Source organism: Festucalex cinctus, chromosome 16 (assembly GCF_051991245.1).
Source record: "Festucalex cinctus isolate MCC-2025b chromosome 16, RoL_Fcin_1.0, whole genome shotgun sequence".
Taxonomy (NCBI): domain Eukaryota; kingdom Metazoa; phylum Chordata; class Actinopteri; order Syngnathiformes; family Syngnathidae; genus Festucalex; species Festucalex cinctus.
In genome coordinates this window covers 12,142,414-12,169,101 of record NC_135426.1, presented here as the reverse complement: position 1 = coordinate 12,169,101, position 26,688 = coordinate 12,142,414, and the positions used below count along the sequence as shown (strand labels likewise).

Sequence of the window (26,688 nt, the reverse complement as noted above, 5' to 3'; positions counted from 1 at the left end):
AGCTCGGAAGATGGATGGATGGATGGATGGATGGATGGACATGGAAAACAAAACAAAATATTCACACAAAAAAAAAGATTATTCGGAAAAACGGGGGGAATTATTCAGAGGAAAAAAAACTGGAAAAATATTCCAATAAAATAATATAATAATGAAAAACAAATCAAAATAATCAAAATAAAAAAACAGAAAAAAATGCTCATAAAAACTGAAAAAATATTCTATAAAACATTTTTTTTGAATTTTCTCAAAAACAAAGCAGAAAAAAACTCAAGTAAATCCAATATGCTTCCGCACATTTTATTCCTAGTCAAAAAAAAAAAAAGAAAAACTTTTGATACGCATTGACAGTGAATGAGAGGCTTTCCTATTTACTTTGTGCCCACATGCTAAGACACATGACGTGAATTACCTTTAATGACTCAACACTGCATCCCTGACTAGATCAACACAAATTACGCCCAAGATAACAAGCAGGTAATGATGGCTATTATGCATTCACAGAGGTAAAAAAAAAGTGCTTGTATTTATAAAACCAATGTTCCATTAGGAAACACATATACTGCCATCTCTTTGTGTGCCAATTAGTCTTTTTTTTTTTTTGTGTGATTATAAGTCAAAAGCAACAGTTATTGTTTTCCTGGCAAAATGCAGGACACTCATTTACTTTCAAGAGAATGAGAAGGGGAACAAAGGACTGCCAGACGGTCATTTATTCAATAATGTAGACATAGAAATGAGTTTGACAACAGACAGGTCATGATTTAGTCACCTCCTGACGACAAACAGAAACTCAGGTTGATTGTCGCATTACAGCTGTGATTGCAGGATGGCAGAAAGTGAAAAGGCGGGTGACTTTGTGAAAAGGTCACCGCACGCCCACACTACCTGATGCTTTCTCGCTCTCTCTCTCACACTCACTCTCGCCCTCTCTCAGAGAGCAAGAATAAAGTATAAGAAAAAAAATGTGTGATTACAGAGAATTTTTATTTTAGATAAATGAATCTAGGTAGAAAATGATTACAAATTTTCAATACCATAAAATACAAAAAAATGCCTTTTTCATTTCCACATGAACATTTGTAGTTCCTGATTGTAAAACAGCCACCCAATGGCCACCGTTTTGAGTACCAATACCTTCAAATAAGGCTGCCATCGAAAAGATCAAGAAAAAGTGTTACTTATATGAACCGAATGGGATGTTCCATTTACTACAACGTACAAACCAACAATTCAAAAGTTTGCACATTGTGGCTACAAGATCAGACAACGCGTTTTGATCAAAAACAAAAATATTGAGCATTTCAAGTAAGCAAAAACATTTTAACAAAATTTGCAATCAACACTGTTGCATCACTCCGGTATTTATTTTAAAATTTACATTTCACAATTATGTACAACAGCAATAAAATGAGCAACTTACAGGGGTAAAGTAATGCATTAACAAAATTGCAAAGCTTGAGAATTGTAGTAGCAAAATATCAAATGACTTCTGTAGCTACGGGTTATTTTTCTCTTTTTTTTCAAAAAAAGATCTTCACATTGTGCTTTCTCAACGCTACAAGTTGACCCAAAGGAAAGGATGACTGAACTGGAGCAAAAATCCCAGTAATTTAGTAGAAAAATGGCACAAAAGACATCACTTATTTGCTCATGCACCTCTTCCACCTTATCCACGATGCCACAAGCTTGTTGACATCAGCAAGTGACAATTTTCCATCAGTTAGCAAGTGGTGCAAATGAGGACCAGTAATGAGCAAGCACCACTGAAAGAGCATGAAAGCTTGCGGGTGAGTGGAGATGTGCAGCTTTATGGAACTCTACAAGTGACTATATCCTCATTAATTTACAAAAGCAACATGTCAGTTGGCTTGAGTACACCAACACTGCTTACATGGCAACTATAGGGTTGCTGATTTTTAAATTCCTGATCAGCCCCTTCCTATGCAGAATGACAGTAGATATGGATACATAAAACTGAGTCGTCACATTTTACAGTGTTGTACAACTTGGCAATGGCAATATAGTAAACGTGATAGTCCAAAGGTTCTCAAACATTTTGGGTGCAGGCCTACATTTTTATATAGACTGTTATTTAGCTAGTAATTAAATTTTAATTAAACTGGAGACTAAAAAGGACTTAAATGTTGCCTATTTTCAACTTTATATTAAAAAAAAAAAAAAAAAAAAAAAGTTAGTATAGACTAGTACCCAGCAAAAAAATAATAATTTTTAAAAAACTAAGACTTATTCGGTGGAATAAGAAGTAATCTAATGAGAACAAAGTAAGGCTTTAAACCTATTAACTTCACATAACTATGCATTCAAATTTTTAAGTTAACTTCATAAGAGCTATTGAGCCCAGGAAGGTTCTGCAGGAAGAAAAGTAAAAATAATAATAAATTAAGAATTCAGGTGTTTTGAAAGACTATTTATTGGAGAAGACAATAAGTATGGATTCTTAAAAAATTTTGATGAAAATATTTTCCCTTTCATTAAAAGTGAAAGTGAAATGGCTCCAAATATCAGTTATTGGCTTCCTTGACAAGTAATAGAATTGTATCCGCCCTTTATTTAAAAAAAAAAAAAAGAAAAAGACTGGCTTTATTTCTATTTATCTTTATTAAGAAGTCAGTAAGAAAGTTATTGTTTTAACAAAATAATTATTGATATGTGAACTTTTAATTGGACGGGTTTTAAGAAAGGAACGAATAATTTGTTTTATTGACTCGCCCACCCACATTGTAGGTATGCACTTTTTTTCAATGATATGACATAATTTGCAGAGAGAGTTTGTGAACCGCAACAGGTTTGAGGGCCACCGTTTAAGAACCACTGGATAAGAATATATTCACGCCCTGCAAATGTACTCATATGGAAATTATGGAAGCGTTGAACTGCTATTAACATTTTTGACTGGTGATAACGTTCGAACAGATTTATGAGTATGTTGGAATGTATTAAAATATGTTCCAACATACTTGCAAATATGTTCAAACCTACTCACAAGTATACTCAAACATACTCGCAAATACGTTCGAACGTTCTCGCCAGTCAAATATGTTTACTCCACATTGTCAATTATTCGCTTCCGTGGGAAAGGACGTACTAAAAATACATCAAGTGAATAGTTATTGTTACAAGTTTACTGGACGTTATTACTTTTGTTTCAGGAGCCCAGTGTCAGTATGCATCCTAAAAATTACACTCAGGAGGTACAGCACATTTAAAAAATAAACAGTTTTTTCCCCCATTTTTGAATCAGTCCAACAAGATTCCAGTTATCCAAAGGTGTGTGCTCATCCCTACGAGGGGAAACAGATGCCACAGCACTCCATGCAGATTTCCAAGCAGTCCGACGACTCGCAGCAAGCGTCCATGATGCCGCAGTCCATGTCGCAGGGGCAGTTGCAGTCGTCGCCCATGTCCTCGGCGCAGCAGCAGCAACAGCAGCAGCACGACTCGGACGCGCACGGGCCGCACGACGCCGGCGCCACCACCAGGTTGCAAAGTGTCAGGAACTCGCAGAAGAGGCACGCCAGGATGCAGTGGACGCAGCAGTCTTTGGGAAATGAAATCCACGTTTTTGAGAAATCAAATACAAGAGTGGAAGCGGTTTAATCCGCCAAATTAGTACGCAAGTGAGTTTTTGCATGCGTGGCCAGAGAGAAGCGAGGAAATGTGAGAAATTTGCGGCAACGAATTCCTCGCCATCCGCTTTGATTAACAGACAGTTAAATAATTGCAGCATTATCATGCACACTGTTGCCTTGATCACGCAGAACGATTATCAGTGACGTCTTGCAGTCGCTGATTCCCTGGCAAACACACCGATTAGTTTTAGCCACGGCACACACCTCTTGATTAACATTTAACCTCTCCAGACCCTTTTGACGAGGGCACCTGCAAGTTTTGCTGAATTTACCATTACAAATTACAAAAGCGCTCATCTGCCAGCCCGAAGGTGTTTATAGATTAGGCCGAATTAGTCGCGTTGCAAAATGGCATGTAGGACTTGAATTATTAATGACAAAAATGCCCACTTGAGTGACTTTCTAAAGCAGAGTGGTGCATAGGCACTTTTAAATTGTACTGTGGTACCTCTACTTATGAACGTCCCTTTATATGAAATTTTCAAGTTACGAAACTCCTCAACAGGAAAATATTGCCTGTTTTTACGAAAGAAGAGACGGGGCTTTTTTTGGAAAAGATGCCTCGCCGTACCTGAAGTTTCCATGAAGTTTCGGAATTTGTTGAAAAGAATCACCTAGGAAAAGTGTTCACCAGTCGGGCAATCGCTCACTATGATAATATGTTTGCCTTGGACATTTTCGAAGGATTGTGTTGTGTTTTTTTTTATAAAAGATTTTGGTTTTTACATTATGCACAACTCATTTATTCTACAATAATCTAATTGGAACATGTATTTGTTACATGTTTTGATGAATTTTTATGCTTTATGTAACATGTCTGAATTTTGGGAGGCTTGGAACGGATCAGGGAATTTACATAGAAAATATGTCTCTACTTATAAAATTTTCTACTTAAGAACTTTTTTCTAGAACCAATTAATTTCGTAAGTAGAGGTACCACTGTAGTTGCACCCAACAGTTAGTAGTTAGTAGCCCTTTGTTAACAATGCCATTCACCATTCTTCAAAAATAGAGTGACCAGAATTTCAAATTTAAACATTGGGACGCTACCATTTTGCTGAAAATCAAGTATACAATAAATACTCACCGGGAACTATTTATAACAAGTTTAATCGCTTGTCAATCTGATGAGCGGTCCTTGTGCAATACTTTAGCTACTGCTAAATGTAATCTTGGTTGACAGTTCAACAGCACTAAGGAAGCAATAGACATCACCGTTATCTAAACTAGCGATGTTAAATAAAAATCCCACCTACATTACTTCAAGGTAACTACAAGTCATTTTCATATTGTTATTATTAATGATCAAATAACCGTGCTAATTCCAATTTAGAGTCTCTAAACCAGTAACATACAACTTTTCCTGTCTGTGTAGGTGTCAAAACTAAACATTGGAAGCAAAATCCAGTGTGGCACAAATGCTTTGGAGTGCTAAAAAGTCATGCTGATGTATGACCAAAAAAGTGTGTAAAAAAAAAAAAATACCATTACAAACAGGCCACATTTGCATAACTTTCATCAGCCCATCTCGAGCTGTCGGAGAGGGCTGTTGCTGATTGGGTTAGAGGCGGAGGAGAAAGCAGGGGAGTATGGAGGACGGCATGGGAAGGCAAGCAGAGGACTGCTGGATGCTCATGTTTGATTAATCAAAGTCAATTTTTTTTTATGCTCAGAGGGGGTGCAGAGCTGACCAGGAGCACAGGCTTGCTGTGATATAAGCAAGATGCGTGAAGTGTGTACTGAACTTTTAATGCATCTTATTATGCTGATCTGAAGACATAAGACTTGCAGGGATGGAGCTCCTTCACTATTAAACATATGGCTGTACCCCAAGGTGCCGAGGAGAGTGCTAAACTCCTGGCTGGGCCGCCACTACTTGGTAGAAAAAAAAATAGAAAAATAACAGAGAAAGAAAACCTCAAAGCTCAGTCTAACAAACTTTGAAGGACCCAGAGGGCAGAGCCACGAGCCACGCAAGTGTTGAGAATCTAAAGAGCCAACTGTAAAAACGATAAATAAAAAACACAGTACACAATCATTAAGCAGTGGCCGGCCCTTCTCAGCTATTCACTTGGATGTATAATTGAAGAGCAGAGATTAGTGTGGATCCAGTGAGGAGGAGTAGAAGGCGGTCATACACTGCACACAACAGAACTGGACACTGACAGAAAGCAAACTTCCAGACTGGCTGTACAGAATTTGCAAAAATGGAACTTGAAATTGAAGGCACCTGTAAATGATGCTGATGACGCCTCAAGACTACAAAACAAAATTTACCGAGCAAGTAAGAAACAGTGGCCCATCATAATCAGATAACAGCAGCTTTTCTTTCTTTTCATATATTACATTTAATACAGAGTAGTGTGAACAGCTAAAGCTGCACTGCCTCTCATTCAGCTGTACAACTGATTTAAAAATTATGCTACTGATCTATAAATCACTGAATGGTTTAGGTCCTGAATACATGAAGGACATAGTAATTGAAAATAAAGCCAGTAGGACTCTGAGGTCTGAAGACAGACCAAGGCAAACATGGTGAAGCGGCATTTAGCTGTTATGCTGCAAATGAAAGTTGCCATTAGAAATGATGTCAGCCCCAAGTATAAACGATTTACTTAAACTCAATTTCTCTCTGTGGTCCATTAATAATTCCAGAAAGCTACTTTTTATTTCTTTACTTTGCTTATATGTCTTTAAACCTTTTCTTTGAAAATTATGTCAATATAAATTATTGTAATAATTTTAGATGTGTGAAGCACCGAGTTATCCTGTGTATGTAATGTTCCATGTAAACAAAGTTGCCTTGCCAAAAGGGTTCACAAATAGTGAATGGCGGGGATTTACAAAGGGGGAAGTCACTCAATCCTGAGCATTAAAAAACAAATTACACATTACAGACAAACTAAGCACCCGGCATGCTAAAGTAGCTTGAGGAGTGTATCTTATTATACACAATTAAGCAAAACGGCAGCTGGATGGCACAAGTCGATCCGACTGCGCTAAACAGAGGAAGAACTTCTTAGAACCCCAACGGGTTCTGGCAGATTGGTCCCGGTGCCAAAGAACACAGGGAATCCCTGGAGCGAGCTCCTCCGAACTCACGCCTTTTATTTATTGTGTTCAGGGGCCTGTTTAGGAGGCTAATTTCACAGTCAAACAGATTATGCTAATCCATGTAAACACTCAAACACAACAGCTTGGCTTTTCTATTCTTTTTTTTTTCCGCGGGGAAATAAACACTCGGGAGCTCGTGAATTGACGCCGAGAGCTCACGTCTGCGAAACAGTCAACACAAAAGCCGTAATCAGACCGACTTGTTGAGCTGCTGTTTTATTTATTTATAATAATAATAATAATAGCAATAACAATAATTATTAATATTATTATAATTATTTATCTATCTCTCATTTCACCCTTGTCACCCTCTCGTGCACTCTTTACCAATTAAGACACACATGCAACATCCCTGGAGGATGCTTTACTGTATGTGCCTCTCCATGTTCACCCGCTACGCCACCTGATGCATAATTCAAGTGTGGCAAATCATCAAATAAAGCTTACGACACGTACTTTTCTCCTTCATGTAAACACACATATCAATCGGACCGTTATAAATCAATGTCCTTAGGATAGATGTGCGCGCTAATGCTTCATAAAAGCTTGTGACCCGCGAGGGACGCCGATGAAGGCAGCAACGTCCGTGCCGTTAATGAGGACCCTGCTTGCCACGATGCAAGGCGGGCAAGGAGAGAAGGCCCAGAGAGGTGTGAGGGGCCCGGCGAAGGCTGGTCATGACTTTTAATGGGCACCCCGCGCTCTCGGCCTTTGTTAGGCGGTCACACCTAGTCTGTATCTGTGCCGATAGTCATTACTGGACCCACCTCGGCCCCACACCTGACAAAGTGATGGCCTCGCCGTGAGGCGTACAACGCTGGCGTGTCGAAATTAAAAACACGTGCCTGATGCAAGTGATAAAAAGGAGCGACAATGCACGCCACCATTACAAGGTGAGTGAGAGTACAAATGTGCTGCCAGTAGCATACTCTACTTGGAATCCAATTACCAATACATTCTTATGTGTTTTTCCCAACACCCTTATTGCATATGTCTGCCTTAGAAGTATGATAAAAGATACTGGTAATGGCTCTATAATGACCTTCTTTCAATGTATTGGCTCTTCCTGAAGGCTGCCAATACCAGCCACCGTTAATTTAGGCAAAAATAAAAAATAAAAATCTGACAAGTTTGGTACATGGGGGAGAAGAGGGGGAGAGAGAGAGAGAGAGAGAGAGAGGGGGGGGGGGGGATGGGGAAAGAAGAGAAAGAAAGACAGAAAGAAAGAGAAAATGAGACAGACAGAAAAAGAAAAGAAGAGAAAGAGAAAGAAAAACAGGCAGACATGTGGTCTACTTATTACATCTGATTTTGACTCTTTTTGTGCTTTAATTTAATAATGTAAATCTCATTGGAAATTATTCAACATCCATCCATCCATCCATCCATCCATTCATTTTCTGAACCACTTGAAAAACAGTAAATTCATAAGAATATTTTTTTGTTAAATATTTCCAATTTTTGGAAAACCTGTCATCTAGTTTAACATCTATCACATGGATATGACATTTTAATAAATGGTATTCATATATTTTATAAATATGTCTACTTGCCAGTAAACTCAAGACAAGTAAAGATGAAATGAATTGACTTGACTTCTGATTTGTAAAAAGCAGGATGCGTTCATTTCAGTTTAGCTGTTAGTGGTTAGTAAGTTTTAGTTCTGAATTAGTTTCAAGCAAGTGGGCAACGACTCACCTTCTGGTAAAGATGGTTTTGGCGACTCGGTGGAGCTTCCTTTGCTGCGTCGGCTGCCGTCGCTGTTGACCGACAAGCTGGACTTCAACTTCCGCTGCATCCTCTGCGAAACCGGCGTGGACGGTTGCCTGGCGTTCGGCGGCGCCGCTCTCGTACCGGAGGTCGGCCCTCCTGTGGCGCCGGAGCTGGTGCCGTTGCCGCATAAACATTTGCACGTTGTCCTCGCACCAGTCGCGCCAGGGTAGATGGCATTGAGATCGACGGGTGTGCCGGGGCGAGTGAGGAAAACGCCATTTTGTCCTTTTTCAGTGTGGGGTTGAGCTGAAAACAAAGACATCATGTCTTGTAGTCAACTAAATAAGCTACTGCTCACAGGTAAATACATTTTTTGTCATCCCAATGAGAACATAACTCATTTAAATGAGATCAGGATGAGAAAGTTTCCTGCCCTAATGAGAAACCTATTTCACCCACCACCACCAATGTCACTTTCGGACACCGTGGGCATTCATTGACTAACTAATAAGAGTGATTTCCATCTAACTTACTTTTAAAATCAAGTAATCAGTAACTATGACTTTTTCAAGTTAACTGTGAAATTAACCCTGTAAGCCAAATTACCAAGGTACCACTGTAGCTGCATATGATCATAGCAATACCATTTCTGTCAAATGAACTTTCCTTTAACTCCGACGGCGGTAAATGCTTGATAACGGCACTTTATTTAAACGAGAGCGAGAACTTTGTCAGCACTCTGCCATCAGGCTTGGTGAAAACTTTATTCGCCCCGTTGGTTCTTAGCAAATCTTCCGAGTACGCCGTAGCGCGATATTGATCAGATGGCAAACATTTCTGTGCTGGGATGACAGGAAGACGCTGAAAGATGTAGGGACCTCACATGTGACAGGATCACAAAAGCCGCCGCAGTTGGCGGATGGGAGCAGTACCCAGGTGAGTTATGCGAGGGAACGTGAGATTAATACGAGGGGAAATAAAAGTGCTTGTGATAGTGTGCTTATACAAAATAGCTGCTGTCTGCAACAGTAATGATCTCCTTTTACTTGAACGCTCAGGTGGCCTCAGCAAGTCTTCAAGTCAGAAGACGGCGACCTGTCTGATAAGAAAGGCGGCAAAGGATGAGTGAGCGAAGGATATGGCATCTCGCCGAGAGGAGTACCTGCGCATTCAGCTCTACTGGGAGTTCCCCTTTCGTTACCACCCCCCCCAGTACACATCAGAGCCCACCAGTGCAATGTTCACTTCGGATTTGGTGAATTATTCACCTCCTTTTCATTCGCCATTCGACACTTTCTTTACCTCCAGTCTTTCTCAACCATCCTAATTGAGCTGCTTTATGGAACATCCCTCAAGTGTTTTGCCGTCTCAAAAAAATAAAAAATAAATAAAATGTAGCGCCTAATGTAATTCTGAGCCTTTATTTCTATCGCTGTGTCAGCTCACAACAATTACAGTTAAATAGGAGCGAGTGTGGGAATCGGGCCTTGGCGCTTTTTTTTACTGCACATCACCCAGGGAGAGGCCGGATGTGAACGTAGACGTAAAACAAAGCAATTAAACGCACTCCTCGAACTGCTTCAATAAACAAATAGGGACTTCAGGGATGGGGATTCCTTGCGGTCAGAATTAGACAAACTGGCAAGCAGGCGGCGGAGCTTTGTATGCAGTGATTTACAACCCACTTGATGGATTTCTCTCCGTCTCGTTTTACGAAAGACAAAAGGCCGCCCGTGACAATGCGGTGGCGGCAGCGTGAAGTGTATTAACGAGAGAAGAGGATGGTGATGAGGCAACAGCTGTTGTGGTTTCGCACTTTGCCGTAGCAGATGCGGCTCGTCTTCGACGACGCGTTCTCTTCCCATCATTCATACGCTCGGCAACACTTCCTCATAAACGCGCGCACACACACGTACGCGTGGATTTTTTCTGGACCGACCGCAACAGCTTCACTAGATAGGACGTAGTTCAACACGACAAGGACACATTCGGCGCACTCCAAGTTTTCTTCTGCGACTTCATTCACTCATCACACTTGGAGTAACATGTAATAGAACAGTCGCTTTTCCCATTGAGGTTGGCCACATGCACTCCCAACGCACATAAATGCTCAAAAACGCCAAAGTAGACTAGCAGGTATAATTATCTCCCCGCCACACAGGAAGGCAAACTTTCAATTTTCCGGAGTAGAAATAGTTGTTAAAGCAGCCACCAATGTAAGCAAGAAAAAAAATAAAATAAAAAATAAAAGATCTTGCCGAAGCACCGCAAAGCCATACAAATGACTTCAATTCATTGCGGCAGGTTCTCTGAATTAGAACTTTTTGTTCTATTTTTATCCCAATGAAGATGAATGGACACAATGCATAATATACTATGCATAACCATTGATCACATTAATGATGATACTGTCAGGGATGGCAATGACAGACGTGTACAGTCGCCCCTCAACAAATGAAAAAATAATGAGACAAAAAATGGAGTGTGGAAAGTTGTGTTGGAATTATTGTACTGAGCTAAGTAAGTCAGGGCAAAGTTTTTGTGTAGGAACAAAAGGGATCATCGTCACTGGATTGATCAGGTAAATTTTAGCTGGCAAGTCACATGTTCACAAACAGATGCATCATATTTCTCTAGAATAGAAAAAAAAAAAAATCAAATTAAAAGCTGTCCTGTTGCTACACCAGTGCAGCGATAACTGAATGTACCAAACACGACAGGATGCATTAAAACCTCATGTATCCTGCACCCACACGCACACATACATACACAATGGACTAAATTGGACTTGTAACCGCCCTATTTCTAGCACATCAACAACTGTTGAGAGTGTACATTTGTAGTTGAATAAAACATGCTATTCCCCTGCACACACTGTCACACACATCACAGGGGAAACTGCGGGGTGAGTGCTTCTTGACTGTCTAAGCAGCATCCCAATTTGGTCGCCACTACCACTAGTTGACAGGCTGGGATATCTGGGGAGCATTTTTAAAAGGCCAGTGTTTGATGGATTCATGAAGAACACACAAATATAATTGCCATTTGTCACAGAGTCTTCAGCGGCGCCGCCATACAGGGACAGAGCACCAAAGAGCTGGGCGGGGTTTGGGGATCGTGGATCACTCCATATGTAAAAGAAACACCTTGTGTGTTTTTTTTGTCACAGAAAATAGGTCCTACAGGAAAATTTGAACATTGCACGCAAAAGACGCAAGAGAAAGGGCAAGTGTGTATATATGGTATACAGGACTGTCTCAGAAAATTTGAATATTGTGATAAAGTCCATTTTCTGTAATGCAATTAAATGAGCAAAAATTCCAGACAGACATTCTGGATTCATTACAAATCAACTGAAATATTGCAAGCCTTTTATTATTTAATATTGCTGATTATTCTTAGTGCTTAAGAAAACTCAAATATTCCATCTCAAAATATTAGAATATTTCCTCAGACCAAGTAAAGAAAAAATTGCCATAATCAGCAATATTAAAACAATAAAAGGCTTGCAATATTTCAGTTGATTTGTAATGAATCCAGAATGTATGGCATTTTTGCTTATTTAATTGCATTACAGAAAATAATGGACTTCATTACAATATTCTAATTTTCTGAGACAGTCCTGTACACAAACAGGCTGGAATATACATACATGTAGCCAGCAAGGTAGCTGTACAAACAGCAATAGTGAAAAAGGCAAAAACATTAAAGTCCAACAACGAGGTCACACAGGCCAGTGTGAAGATTGTCAGGAGCCCAATAACAAGCGGCATTTTTTAATATTAACGCCCGACAGGGAGTGGCTGATGAAAGGTGTTTGCCCACATAGATTAGAACTATGGAGGACCAAAACTGACAAAATTCGGAATAAATAAATGACTAAATAAATAAATAAATGACAAAGTGAAAATAAAAAAATTAAAATAAAAAAATATAATTTGAAAATTATATCAAAAAAATAAATATAAATGGAAATAAATCTGTTTTTATTATCACTTTTAGCCATTTATTTACCTATTTATTTATCTATTTCAGTCATTTATCTATTTTTTTTTTTTAGTCATTCAATTATTTATTTAGTCATTTATTTAAACTGCCTGTCATTGGTGGAGTGAGCAGCTCGGCAAACAAGGAAGTCTCGCCGGCTTGCAAAGGAGAGCTCCAGCAATGGACGACTATCTTGTCCACCATCTGCTCTCACTTGTTGTCTAACAACTCAAGTCGCAAGTTGAGGTGACAGTGGAAACGATAGTCGTCCATTGCTGGAGCTCTCCATTGCAAGCCGGCGAGACTTCGTTGTTCGCCGAGCTGCTCACTCGACCAATGACAGGCAGTTTGCAACGGTGGAGTTCAACCCAAGGCACGCATAGGACTGCCCCCTCATTTGAATAACATTTCGACTTGGAAGTACAGCCCAAAACTCCCAAAATTCAAGATAAATAAATGACTAAATAAATAAATGACTAAATAAATAAATAAATGTGATTGGCTGGCAACCAGTCCAGGGTCTGCCCTGCCTTCTGCCCAAAGCCAGCTGAGAGAGGCTCCAGCACCCCCCATGACCCTTGTGAGGAATAAGCGGTCAAGAAAATGGATGCATGGATGGATAAATAGATAAATAAATGACTAAATAAATGAATGACTAAAAGTGAAAATAAAAATGGATTTATTTCCATTTATATTTATTTTTTAATATATAATTTTCAAATTATATTCTTTTTATATTCATTTTCACTTTTAGTCATTTATTTATTTAGTCATTTATTTATTTCGAATTTTGGCAGTTTTGGTCCTCCATATACAACGGCCATCATGGCGCAGACAGTCATACAAATGTCACATCATGTCAAGCAAATAAACAAGGCAGCTCATATTCATCCGCTAAGTGCCATTATTACACAATGCAAAGACTTTAAAGCCGAATGGAAAGAGCGGTGTCATTCTGAGCCAAGTTCTGAAAGGAATAAACCGCAGGTAGCTCGGAAATGCTAATTCCCCGCGCCGGTGTTTTGTTTATCTTTTGTGTGGCGGCATTAGGAAAGCGTGTATATTTTCCACTTGGCTGCGCATGTACCTGCATGATTGAAATGCTAATTTGTCAAATGTGCAATGACCTAGCCAGAGTCCTCCCTACCACCATCAACGCCAAAACAGCCCCAGGTACCATCTCTCCTCCTAACAAATAGCAGTGTGTGGAACAGCCCCTGCCTTTCAATCCAAAGGGATATATTTTCTCATTAGAAATTATACATCTTCCCCGTCCGTATTTATAGACGCAAAACCAGGGGAATTATACGACAGAGATAGCGAGGGGGGAAAGAGAGAGGAATATATAGTACAATGAATGTTATTACAAAAGGGCTCTGATTGAAATGTTCCTTGGCCGTATCAAAGCCATGTTTACCATTTGACCTTCCAAACTTGAAGACAAGGACTTTCTTTGAAATATGCAAAAGATGCGCTGGCTGGAAAACAAGCCACTCCAGTGTTCATAAATATGTTTAAGCATGCCAAGATGTTGACATGATACCAACATGGAATTATATAGTGTATGTTGACATTATACTGTCAATGCGAAACACTGAAAATGGCTTAATCTAGAATTCAGATTTATCAATGTTGCTTGTCGGTAAGTACCGTATTGAACGTTTAAATATGGTCAAAGTCGAACCAGTCAAAAAAATATATTGTGAAGTAAAAAGCAAAACAAAAAAAAATTTTTCCAGAATATACGTCAATTTTTTTAGGGGAAGCTCTTTTATATGAAAATCCAGACGAAAAGTAGAGCTATGATCCAAAATCCCCGTTCATGCCGTGTTCTCAGATCGCGTCACTCAGACCATTTGGAAACAGAGTGTTGTTCAAATGTGGCCTTCAGTTATTCCGAGTGCATCAGGCCGTACTTCTTCTACTTTGTGAGACAAGGTAGAATTTCAGTAGTAGTAGTCATCATGGCAACCAGCATTCTGCTTCCTTACATCAAAACAAAGATTTAGCATTTACAGCACCAAAAGGCGCAATAACCGACCAGGATTCTACCTTTGGCCACAATGCGACATGGGATTCTAGCTAAGGTTTTAAACTAAAATGAAAAACATTAAAATGTAGTTATAAATTTCTTTGTCATCGTTTGCTGCCGGGTGCATCCGGAAATTCGCACCAACTCCTTAACACCACTTGTATTTTGGGGGGCTTTTGGAGAACTCCCATTCACTTCCGAAGACCCCTACTCTCAAGTCTGGTGTACGAGCATCAGAATGAATTTCCGAACCTGAGGGAACGGGTATTTTTGGTGCATGTCAAGCTGTAATTTTAATATATACAAGTCACACCTGATTATAAAACGAGGACTGGCCAAATTAAGATTTAAAAAAGAAAAGAAAAAAAAAAAAAAAAAAAAGGAAAATAAAAAGTGTGACAGTATGAAAATAAAGTCGATAGATCCCTTTTTTAGATCATTATGTTGATTTTTTTTTTTAGGCCTAGGCACTACTATAAAACCTTTTTTGTTAATTTTTAATGGCATAATCCTCCACAACTGAAGATCGGGGTAGCAATATAATCTATAAATATGTACTCTTGTCAGAAGTGGAAGATGATGTGACATGTGCTAGCAGAAATGTCACTTGTTCCATTGCATCTGAGGGGGTGGGGAGCTTACCCCTGACACTTAAACACTGTTGTGAATTTGTCCCACATGAAATAATGATGATAGTGGCGATGGAAGTGATGAGGATAGCGGGATTACCTGCTTGGATATTGGTTACTCATCAGCAACAGTGACACTCTTGGGCATGTGTGGCCTCGATTAGCTGTCAAGACTCATCTCATTTAAATCATTTAAACGCGGAAATGTTGCATTATTTTGCTGTTCTTTGTGGGTCGATTGTGTTCTACTCGTATTGGCTCAGATGTGTAAAGTATCATGTTCTATGTAGTTCACAATGAATGCTGTGCTTGGCAAATAATGCGATTTAAAAAAAAATTTAAAAAAAGAACTTCATTTTGGTCGGTCGAGGAATTTAAGTGATTAAGTGCAGTCCACGTTTACATATTATTTCATGTAACATGTTTGCATTATTTTTATATTCTGACGTTTATGGTTTCGCCACACTTGGTAAATTGTCATAGTGAAAAGCTTTAATAGACTGCAAGCTAAAGTGCTAAGTTAACTCTAATGGAAGTAGATAAACTGTCTTTCATATGATATACTGCAAGACCAAAACTTTTATTTACAATAAATACATTATTGTAATTCAGATTTTTTTTGCGTTTGTTAAAAATAGGAGGAGGACCTTAAAAAAATAATTGTATATTAAATTTCAATCACAGGCTGGCATCTATGCAGCGTCCAAAACTGCTCACGTGTTCCGATCTACAACTAACGGGAATCTTGTTGAGTAGACGCCATTCGCCTTCAACAGCGCCTCGCCCCCTCCCACCACCCCATTTTTCAACACTGTTATGTGGAATTTGGCAGTGTGCTAATTTAAGCGCTCATCTTGTAGCAGAAACACTTGCATTACTTCTGATGTAGTTGCACAAGTTTGTGTCATTCATTGATGTCATTTCCTGTTTCTCGCCATTTGAAGAGTGCACACACACCGGCAATAGTGACCACTGAATGCTTGATGGAGGTTCATGTTGCAATAACGTCTCAAAACGACGTGACTCAGAGGCCGCCTGTGGGAGCTGCCTCAAAACAAACCCCACCCTCCTCCACTCCAAACTGGAGTGAGTGAGAAAGAGGCGGAGAAGTGAGGGAGGGCGTCAAAGTTGAAGCAATGACTCAAATATTCCACTGACTTCGACATCCCCGCGCCGAAACACAAGTTCCACAGGAAGTTCAAGCGTTTGCGCGGGAAAAGTATACGCCGCACAACAGACCATCTACAGTATGTGCCCCACTAACCGACTGAAGCTCCCTAAAAGGCCAAACACATCTGAGGTGTGACTGCGGGTCACAGAGAGGATTGGCAGTCTATCAAAATAGCCCCACGCCGAGTTCCTTTATTTGCTCAGTAGCAATCTCAGCATTAACCCTCCGCTAATGGGACAGCTGTGGGTCAGCGCCTCACATCTCGGGGATGCCAATCAAAACCCTAAGCTGAGAGAATCAGCCTTCGGGACGGAGGTGCTCGTCCGCCTTTGAGTGGCTTCTTAAACGCCGAGACGCCCGTATCGATTTTAGCTCCAGCCTGAAAGGGAGAAGGGAGGAGGGGGCTGGTTGGATCGCTTCAGCCTGAGACGGAGTCAGGGCGGCAGCCATGCAGCCAACTCGCCCCCGCCCCCAGACTCTGGTCACCCTCTACTGCTCAGGGGGGGCCTGACAGAATGACCTCGCAGCGAGGCATTGAACCTACAAACACGAGGGGGCCAGGGAGCTGCAAACTCAGGGGCTGGCGGGGGCAACAGCAGCACAGATCGCAGTAATAGAAAAGGGTTTTAACCTTAATGTTGGAGCCAAAACCCTGTTAGAGGCCACATAATCCCCCCCATGCAGTTCTCATTTAAACTGGCTGGAGGACCCCCCCACACACACACACATCCCTTATCAACCCCGTTCCCTCTCTGGAAAAGATGCTGTCATGTGTGGCGCACTTGGTGAACACACTATAAAGCCTGCCATAAACCACTCAAGTAAAAAAAAAAAAAACATTTTATTTTAGTGCTTCATCTAAACTCGTCTACTTGGAAACGAATTAACTTTTTAAGGAGCCATAAACAAAAAATGCCTTGCTTGTGAGTAATACAAAAGAAGCCAGGCATCAAAATGCTTCACAGGTGACATTTAGGTACCGAAAGGTCATTTGGCATTAAAACAGTGGTTCTTAACCCGAGTTCGATCGCAACCCAAGGGTTCGGCGAGTCAGTCTCAAAGGTTCAGTGGAAGTCAAGACATGCATCCCCACTTGGCCGTCATTGGCTGCAGATGATCACAATACTTTGCTTGGCCTGTCTGTGCTGCAGGGAATTTGGTGTGCTCAGCAATCAGTTTGTGGCTGTTGAGGTGCTACGTTGTGTGATTTCTTTATCAATTTTAATCGCTTCATACTATGTTAAGCATAAAAAGAAAGCAGTCGGACGAATATGACCAATATGATGATGTGTGCATGCATAACGGAACGTATGGTGTTCCACAGGGTTCCTTTCTGAGACCGCTGCTATTTCTATTGGGTTCCATCTTAAGAAAACAGCGGTGGTTGTTTAAAGTGCACTATAAATAAATAAAGAGTTGAGCTGGGTGATGGAAGTCAGCATCGTAACTGCATGATTTGCAGTGCCAAATTGAGCAATTTGAGTCCAGTACAACTAGTTATCACAGGCAAAACTGAAGGAACGCATTCTTATGCTGCACGGAGAAGGCAAACAATACCATGCTTGCTTAATTCAAGGTGAAAAGAGCCAGATTCCATGAAAAGGCTACTCTCTCTGTTCATTTTGTTCACCATTAAACCCTATACCGAGGTCTTGAATTTGGGGAAAAACAAAACAAATGTATATATCTCATTTTTCTAAAAACAGCGGTTCACTGAATGAGCATAATAAATTGGTGGGCTTCAGTACCTCCAACAAGGTGAAAGAACCACTGCGTTAAAATAACTTCTACTCTCTGCAGCAATAATTAAACAACTCTTAAATCACAATCAAAATCCATATACTTTCTTCACAATCGGGGTATGCATAACTAATCATGTGGCTCGAGTATGTCGACTATTAAAGAAAAGAAAAAACACTAAATACACTCGGGCACTTTGGGTAAAATATGCTAATTAACACACTCGAAATTTCCCATATGAAATCTATCTGCGGCAAGACAATGAGAAAATAATTACAACAGAGGTAGAATTACAATGGCCATTATAATCAACCCCTGCGCTAGCATTTCACCCTATTTATACCATTCAGGATTCTGTGACCCAATGCTAAGTAATCACTTGAAAATAACGGTGGAGTTCATAATGGCTCTGTACTTTAGAAACATTGTTTCTGCACAGTCAGGGCTCGGAGGGCTACAAAGAAGATATGTATCTTGCATAACAACAATCACACAGTTCCAATAGCTGAAAAGAAAAACTAACAGGTTAAAAAGTCTTGAAGCACTTTGGCAACTTGGAGGCAGCTTGAGAATGTTGATTTAGTTTCGCTTTGATTCGACTCCTTTTAGTAGGTCTGCATGTAAATCACAAAATGACAATCTTCCATTAGGAAATCTATTTCACGTCAGTTATTAGAGGTCGCAAATTCACTTCCAAAGAGGTCAATTGAGCGCACAGGTAATAACCTTGAAGGTGTGCTGCTCAAGTCCAATCAGAGAGTCACACAAAAGGTGATCTTTCTTTAAAACAGAGTGGTGTTATTTGACAGGCCTTTCGCACGACAGATAAAAGCAGCAAGTAAGGTCATCTTTATCGGGCATTCAAAAGTATTTGACAATCCGGTGAATAATGGTGACGATTAAACCCCTCAAACCGGTTGCAATTTATTCAGGGATGAAGCCAAGGGAGGCAGGGTCCTGTGTGCAGGAGATACGAGCTGCTGGAAAACCCAAAAGGGTCTCTTGGGGACTGTCTGTCGACAAGCCCAAACCCCTCCAGAATGGAGGAGCCACTGAGGAAGCCTTCCCCCGGTGACAGCCTTGCTGGAGATTTTGTACTTTACTGTAGTCGAGCAAATCTCGGTCGGTTGACAATCCCCACGGCATCTGTACTATAACCTTCCGACTAGTGTGTCACTTTTGGTAAAACCTTGAAATGATCAAAGTCAGCTATATAATTTCAAACAAATTAACTGAAAAGCTGGTCAAACTCTGAATGATCAGATACCCTTATGGTTTGACAAACAATTCAATAGTAATCCAAAATACTAAGACGAATGGTAAAAAAGATGGAATTGCTATGTTGGGTTCAAGTCTTCTGTTATTTTCAGTAGGTTTTGAAAAAATAACCTAAATGCATTTTTATTTAATATTGCAATTTAATAAGCGATTATTTTCTTTTCCTACATATTCTTAAACAAACAAATTATTCTTTATTGCAATGAACAATAGCATACCTATTATAGATTGTTTTGGTTTACACTACATAAAAGCAAATAATCCATCAATTAAAACAGACTGTTTTACCTACTTCTATTAGAGTTATGAACTTAAACACTTTGACTTGCAGTTTTAAGAATTTACTTCAACTTCATAAAATTCTCTCAAACAAATGTCAAACATAAGTCAGTTATAAATCACATCTTAACAATAATGCAAACCAATCTACAGCGTTCTCTTCAACAGGTTTCATTAAAAAAATAAAAAATAAAAAAAAACACTTCTCAACATATCTAGACTAAGGATGGGTGAGTGCCGGTACCAGGTATCGTATCAGTGCCGATACCGGCCTTATTTTTATGTATCAGAATTTTTATGGCGGCCGATACCAGTATTGGCCACCCTATGGCGGCTGTTTTATGATCAGGAACCGGAAATGATAAAAGATAATTGACATTATTTCCTGCAATTTTAAGGAAGAATGCTATATTGGGATATATAATTTAGGCCTTTCTTTAAAATTAGGCGTTATTGTTTTTGGGGGGAATCTTACTAGTGGTATCGTATCGGTGACGACTCGAGTTCGGTCTGAAAAAAAAAGGTCACACTATAATGTATAAATACATAAAATTAATGTCCAAAAAAATAAAAGCATTTACAATATGAAAACTGTATTCTACTACATTGCAATGTTCATGATTTGGGTTTTTGTTCCCTATTTTGTTGATCATTTCTATCAATAAGTTGAATGAATTCTGCTGTTTGATCAAAACATTTTGACAGACTAGTTTGAAATTATGTGGGAGAGCATTTAAAAAAAAAATATTAAAAATTGGCTTCACTGCCACCAGTCTTGTATCTATTATCAAAATCTACAGGCACCATCGGCGCCACAAATACATGCGTCCCTCTCAGCAGAGCATGTTTATCTTCCTGTTGTAAGTCGATACGCCTAAAGCGCTAGGAAAAAAAAAAAAAAAAAAGGATATGTGCCGTCAGTACAACAATATAGTTGACTTCCTCGTGCTGTGAGAATGCAGCACCAACATAGCGTACATGAGCTTTAAATCAGACGGCGAGTGAGAGCTCAGGGGCAGGATGCAGCCAAGCAGATGATCTCTTATTGATTTCCTGTTGTTGCAGCCGATGAAGGCTCTCAATTAACGCGTGGAGCAAGGATCTGATAGGCCCCAGGTACAAAACGGGAAGACTTCAGACAACAATGAACTTCGGGTTTTCAAACTAATATATAGTTTGAGATGTCGAGTCACACTTCTCGCTTACACACTTACCAGACGCTTTGTTTGTGTGAGGGTGCGGCGAGATCAAATACGAGCGCAAAACTGTTGTCACATGGGCTTATTTTCCGATAAAAGAAACACGCGCCTCCCTTCAGGAGAATAACACTCACACCTGACAAGCTTAGAAGACCTCTTGACAGAAGACATTTTCTTCCCCTTCTTTTTGTAACCAAATCGCTCCCTCGCCACTCTGGTAAACAAGCCCCTGGCAAGTCATTAAATTTAATACAGAAAAAAAAAACAGACCTGGAAAAGTTAACAAGATCGAAACAAAAGAACTGTTGTGTCAAATTCAAACACGGTTCTTATTATAGCTCACGCACTGTCATGGAAGCAATCAGCTGCTATTAGCCTGCCCCGACACATTTTTCCTTCTCCTTTGTAAACATGCACATTTGGGAAAAAATGTCCGCAAAAATGACACTGACGCTCACTTGACGCGTCTTCAAGTCAGCAGGGTTCATTCACACAAAGAACTCCGTGACACACCGATCAATCAACATTTTACAGCCTCATGTTGGAGTGCTGACTAATAAACAACTACTGAACTGCATATAGGCAAGCACATTTTGCAAAATGGAAGTTTGTGGCGTCTGATCAACACTCAAACTTGGGCAACGAGAGAACTCAATCGCGGGTTGAATGGAATTTGAGACACTTCGCATATTGGATTCCAACGTGCAGAAGTTGACAGCTAGTCTTGAAGAATTGATCGCTAATTCGGCCAACACATGCCAATTGAGAGCTCCAGTGAAAGACTCAAGGCTGACTGAATTGTCCCCTTACAGGAGCACAGTATGGATTTTTGTTTTTTGTTTCCCCCCCCCCCCCCCTCCCCCTCATTATGTTTTTCTTTTCATCTGCGAAAAAGGGGTGTTCCCCTTTTGTATACTGTTGGCCATTGTTTTTATATGTCTGTTTTACTTGTGTCTGTTCCATTTCATTGCACCCTGTGGTACAATGACAATAAAGCTAAACGGATTGAAGATACCAACTACATCTGGCAGCACTGCTGGTCTAAATGCCCAATTTTAATTTAGTGCTGATACAGTTAAATTAACGGCAAATGGGAGGGGATGCATTGCTGTCTTGCCAATTGTTTGCTGTGGGCTGAAAAAAATAAATAAAAAAATACAGTTGGTGAGATGCAATAAAGCCCTAGCAGGATTTCCCCCTGGATAGGAAGTAGAGGGACAATGGAAATAAAGAGGCCAAGCTGAGACGGAATGAGACAGCAAACATGTGGGCCACTGGCTTGCCAAAAAAGGGTCTCAAGGTGCCATCTTGCTATTATTGCAACTGGAAACACTGGAGCTTGTATTTCAGTTGGCCAGCAAACTCGAGGCCTCGTGCACACGCACAGTCAAACTGTCAAAACATCCACCCTTGACAGCTTATTTTGTTGTTAGGTAAGACATTACTCAACCAGCAGACTGTGCCGTGTTGCCGATATGCAATACATTGTGGGTAAGCAAGCACAGCGAATAAAGGGAGTGCTTGTGTTTCGCTTTCATACAGAAACCAAATGCTAAATACTGTGCCATTTTGATTCACCGCCAGCCCCCAATTAAGTATTTCTCAACATGTCACATTCCTGTTGGTTCAAACGTACCTCTTATTGGCTGGCAGTGGTCCTCCTGGCTCATGCGACTGGTAGATGGTCCCGATGCTTCGGTGTCACGGGCATCTACGGTCAAAAACGTTGAGTTAGCTAAGCAGAGAGAAGGAAAGAAAAAAAAAAAAAAAAACAGCCTCTCACAACAAAAGACCAAAGACTCCTGATTCTGTTTCTCTCAGCTGTTGTCCAAAACAGCTGTTTACAGCAAGGTCAAATGACACCATATGAATGGCATTGGGATAAACCAGAGTGACAGAAAAAAAAAAACATAAAAATAACCCACTGAAAAAATATTCTTCAAACAAATGGTTGCACAACACAATGTGTGGCTGCGGTGGTTCAGGTGAAAACTTTTCCAGAGTTCTGGATCTCATTTGTAGTACTTGTGCTCCCGGCTGGGCTCTACCTGCCATGAAAGCAGCATTCATGATAAAGTGGAAAAAAGTACGTAAGCGTCAACAGCTTCACTCGTCCACTCCTTTGACTTCTCGTTTTGGGAGGAGGGGAGACGAAAACAATCCACTTTATTGCCGTGGTTTGAGGCCAGTTTGCAGCCATGTTTGCCGTTCTCGTTGGAATGATGCTCACAAGCGTGTTTGGCAAAGCTGGAGAGAGGTGATATTCCGGTGATAGATCGAGGCGGGGACAGCATCCTGGATAGATGCGACGCAGCAGGGAGATGATGTATGGCAGTGACGTTGGCATTAGCAGCGCTACCTCGTGATGCATCGCAGTATTTAGTGATCACGGTTAGAAACGAATTGGCCTACTCCCGCTACATCCCCGCTCCCCTGGGAGGGAAAATCCAGTCTTAAGCGCAGGCGCCTTTGAAGGGGCCGGTGAAAATCCATTCGCAATCCAGCAGCCTGACTGATTGCTTACTTTGTCCTACTTTGCTATTTTTTGACAGTGCCGTAATGATGCTTGGTATAAATAGGATAGTTAACGCTTCATTGCTTGTTTGAAGAAAAATGAAAAAAGGAGGGTGTGGAGTGGGGCGGGTGGATTATTTTACATGTGATAATCTAACTAGAAAGTTAATTAAAAACTATAATTGGGCTGTGGTTTCCTGTTCATAGTCACCAGGGCGTTTCTGTGGACTTTACTAGGAGGGAAGACGACAAAAAATAAAAATAAAATAAAAAAAAAAAAACATGGCCAAGGCGCATCACTTAACACAAGACAAGGGAAAGGGCTTAACAGCTTGCATCATTCTGAGAGGAGTTTTTACTGTTTTAGCTACAAAAGAGCAAAAAAAAAAAAAAAAAAAAAAGTGTTGTTGAAAACTGAGCCTATATTTGTTAAGGCAGTATCTCTCAGATTGGAAGTCATTACCTAATAACGAATCTGGGTTATGTTTATTCCTGTATTAACAGACTTCCTATTTATACAACCAAGTCCAGTTTTCACATATGACTCAGCATGATTCAGTAAAAAGTACCAGTGTCATGGAGGAGTGTGCTGGCCAAAGAACTTATATTGTTGTGTAGTTAAGTTCAACACAAAGGTGAAGCTTCGAGAAGAGTGTGGCCTGCAACTGTTTCCTGTCACGCCTGACCGGACAGGCGATATGCATTCCTGATGAATGATGTCAATATTACCGTTCAGACAGTTTCAAGGCAGAGAACATGTTTGTGTTACAAATTGGGACTGCATGATATTCATGCAGCCACAACAATAAACCATATTATTCAATTATTACTTCAGTGAGATGTCAATCAAAAGCGGGCATTATTATTGTTGCGCAACTTCAGTTTTCAGTTATAATATTCGCTACAGATGCTGACACTGACGATGTACCCTGCCAGTAATATACAGCGACAAATGATACAGGCTCTTGCACTAGCTGCAGAAGAGGCAATCAATTTGTGTATGCGCCTGTTGCCATTCATACAAGAGACAAAGGCAAACATCAAAATGCTACATGGGTGACGCATGTTGGTAGTATTCAATAATTGGCATATGTATGGACGCCCGCTGTGGGCAAATGAGAAGTAACGTCGTCACAGGGCGGCCATCTTGGGACAGGGCTGCTCGAGCACTCATCAAATTGCTCAACTCTCTGAAATTCTCAACCAATTGTCATGTTTGCTGTTAGATATGATGCTGCGTTTTTCAAAACAAAAAATCTGCAATTTAAAATGTTCAACCAATCCATATGTAAACCATCAAGATTTCAACAAGTTACAAAACTCAAACATCTGTATTTTATGTTGGGCCTCACTTTACATATTTCAAACATAAATACACCCCTTGAATTATAGTTTTTTTCTGAAATTCAGGTATCTTATTTCAAGGTATTATTAGCTGCGTCAGTGACCACCATCTTGTGGTCATTTTACTGAAATTTGAAATTGAAATTATAAGAATAAGAAATTGCCATTTGCAAAATTGGGATATATAGGTCAGTTGTATCAAAACGAGTACTCAAGACTTGAGTACTCGTTTGAGTGTTGGGCTAGAAATAAAGTTATAATAATTATTATTTCAGTAAATGTTTTTGCGAAATTATTTTGGTGGTGTGTGATTTATTTTAAATCAACAATACACTATACAATATCATGATAGCATACAAATACTGCAGGTCCCCTCAGTTGTAAAGGCAACATGATGGGATGCATTAGATTCGAAGAAGAAAAATAGCAGAAATATACATCAATATGGAAAACTGCATTCAACATTCATGTAATAATGATGATGCATGACAGCTGTACCGTTTCACAACATGTTTAGGAAATAAATGGCACCTCAAAATATAGTGATGAATGTGCCTTTTGACATCCTTCCATCCTTACCGTGAACGATGGGCAGCAAAGGGGAGCTCGTCTCCGGCTGGGGGCTCCTTTCTAGCCCCGCTGGCCCATGCGGAGAATGGCCGCTCTCCGTGGACATGAGACCGTCAATCTCCAATGTTTCTATCCGCCGTGTAATTCTTCTTTTGCGGGAGGAGAAAAGTCACCGCATTTGGCTTGGAGACACGAAGCAAGGCGATAAGTTAGTTACCTGAGCGGCAGTAGTAGTGGGGGAAATGTCCCATTTCGCCTCTTTTTCTGACAAACTTGTTGAAAGCTGCCGGCAAACATTGTTTAGAAAGACGCCGCTTACCTTTCACAACATGTCACCTTCGCTTCAAATCTGACGCACTCCCATCCTTCTTTTTTACCCGATGCAACTCGGAGGCGAAAATAACGACGGCTAATAACCGTAAACTTTTCGAAAGGAGTTGTGAGCCTGCAGTGTCCAAAAGTTTGACTTCGCGCAGATGTGTCTGACGTCCCAAACTTTGTCTCTGTGTGTGTTTTCTTGAGAGGAGAGCTGAGAACTTTCCATCATATCCGGATTCCTTCACAGCTTCTTTCCTGCCTTGCCTCCTTGGAATAAATCACATTTCCAACATTTCTTTCCAAACTCAATCACATAAGTAAGTAAATTAATTAAAATACATAAAAAATACAGTTACAAAAAAACGCCTAGGTGAGCCTTTCATTCAAGGTGTACAATAAAAATACATTAAACACAGCTGTGCACAATCACCGTTCTGATGAATTTCTGGTGTCATACCTAGGGAGTGGGCGTGTCAACTTCCAGTTTACCTACCATTTTCATTATTGTCAGCTATTTTACATTGAGTACGAGTACTTTAAAGCATTAGAGTATAGATACTGTATACATAAATATTTACAATAACAATACCATCACATATGTTTACAATAACATCATATTCTATTTATTCTGCATTTTAGAGAGATTCGTTTCTGTACATGTTTAAGGATAATTGTTGAAAGCATGTGCATAGACTGAGAACTTAGTCTATGCACAATGTGTCACTGTTTTAGTTTTATTTATTTATTTATTTATTTATTTATTTATTTATTGTTGACGCACTTGTGTGTGCGTCCTGGCTGCCCTTCTATATTTGAAGCGAGCACCTTCTTTCCCAACAATGGCTATCAGGCGTTATGGCAAGTTGCTTATAGTTATATACTGTAAATTGGGGGATGGGGAATCCAGGTCCAGAAAGTTGTATAGGCTGAATTGCGTGTGCCGGCATGTTTAATAAATGGTTGACTTTTCATAATTCTCTGTTAAATTGACCCACACTCCGACATCAAACCAGGAGGTAATGCCACGGATAAACCCGCTGCCCATTGGGTAGCTTGCAAGCAAGCTGGTGGCAAGGGCTTCTAAACCACCCGATGGAGGTACAAGAAAGATGTACGGTATTTGATTGACAGTTAAGTGGGGTGTAGC

The 26,688-nt window shown here is 40.1% G+C and overlaps 1 protein-coding gene across 1 annotated transcript; it reads right to left on the bottom strand.

Moving 5' to 3' along the window:
• Positions 1-1,348: 1,348 nt before the first annotated feature.
• On the bottom strand, positions 1,349-25,953 carry mdfic (MyoD family inhibitor domain containing). Its single transcript, XM_077499205.1, has 5 exons — positions 25,543-25,953; positions 25,233-25,405; positions 22,432-22,506; positions 8,466-8,786; positions 1,349-3,562 (listed from the first exon to the last, which is right to left on the bottom strand). The coding sequence occupies exons 2-5, from the start codon at positions 25,327-25,329 to the stop codon at positions 3,306-3,308; spliced, it is 750 nt and encodes a 249-aa protein (XP_077355331.1). The 5' UTR covers positions 25,330-25,405; positions 25,543-25,953; the 3' UTR covers positions 1,349-3,305.
• Between the last annotated feature and the right edge of the window lie 735 nt (positions 25,954-26,688).

Bases quoted from the DNA above. Each gene is read 5' to 3' on its own strand.
- mdfic (XM_077499205.1), bottom strand. From the start codon at position 25,329: ATGTCCACGGAGAGCGGCCATTCTCCGCATGGGCCAGCGGGGCTAGAA. The intron at 22,507-25,232 runs GTAAGGATGGAA...TTTTGACCGTAG, and splicing joins TTTGCTGCCCATCGTTCACG to ATGCCCGTGACACCGAAGCA. The intron at 8,787-22,431 runs GTACGTTTGAAC...CTTTGTTTTCAG, and splicing joins CCACTGCCAGCCAATAAGAG to CTCAACCCCACACTGAAAAA.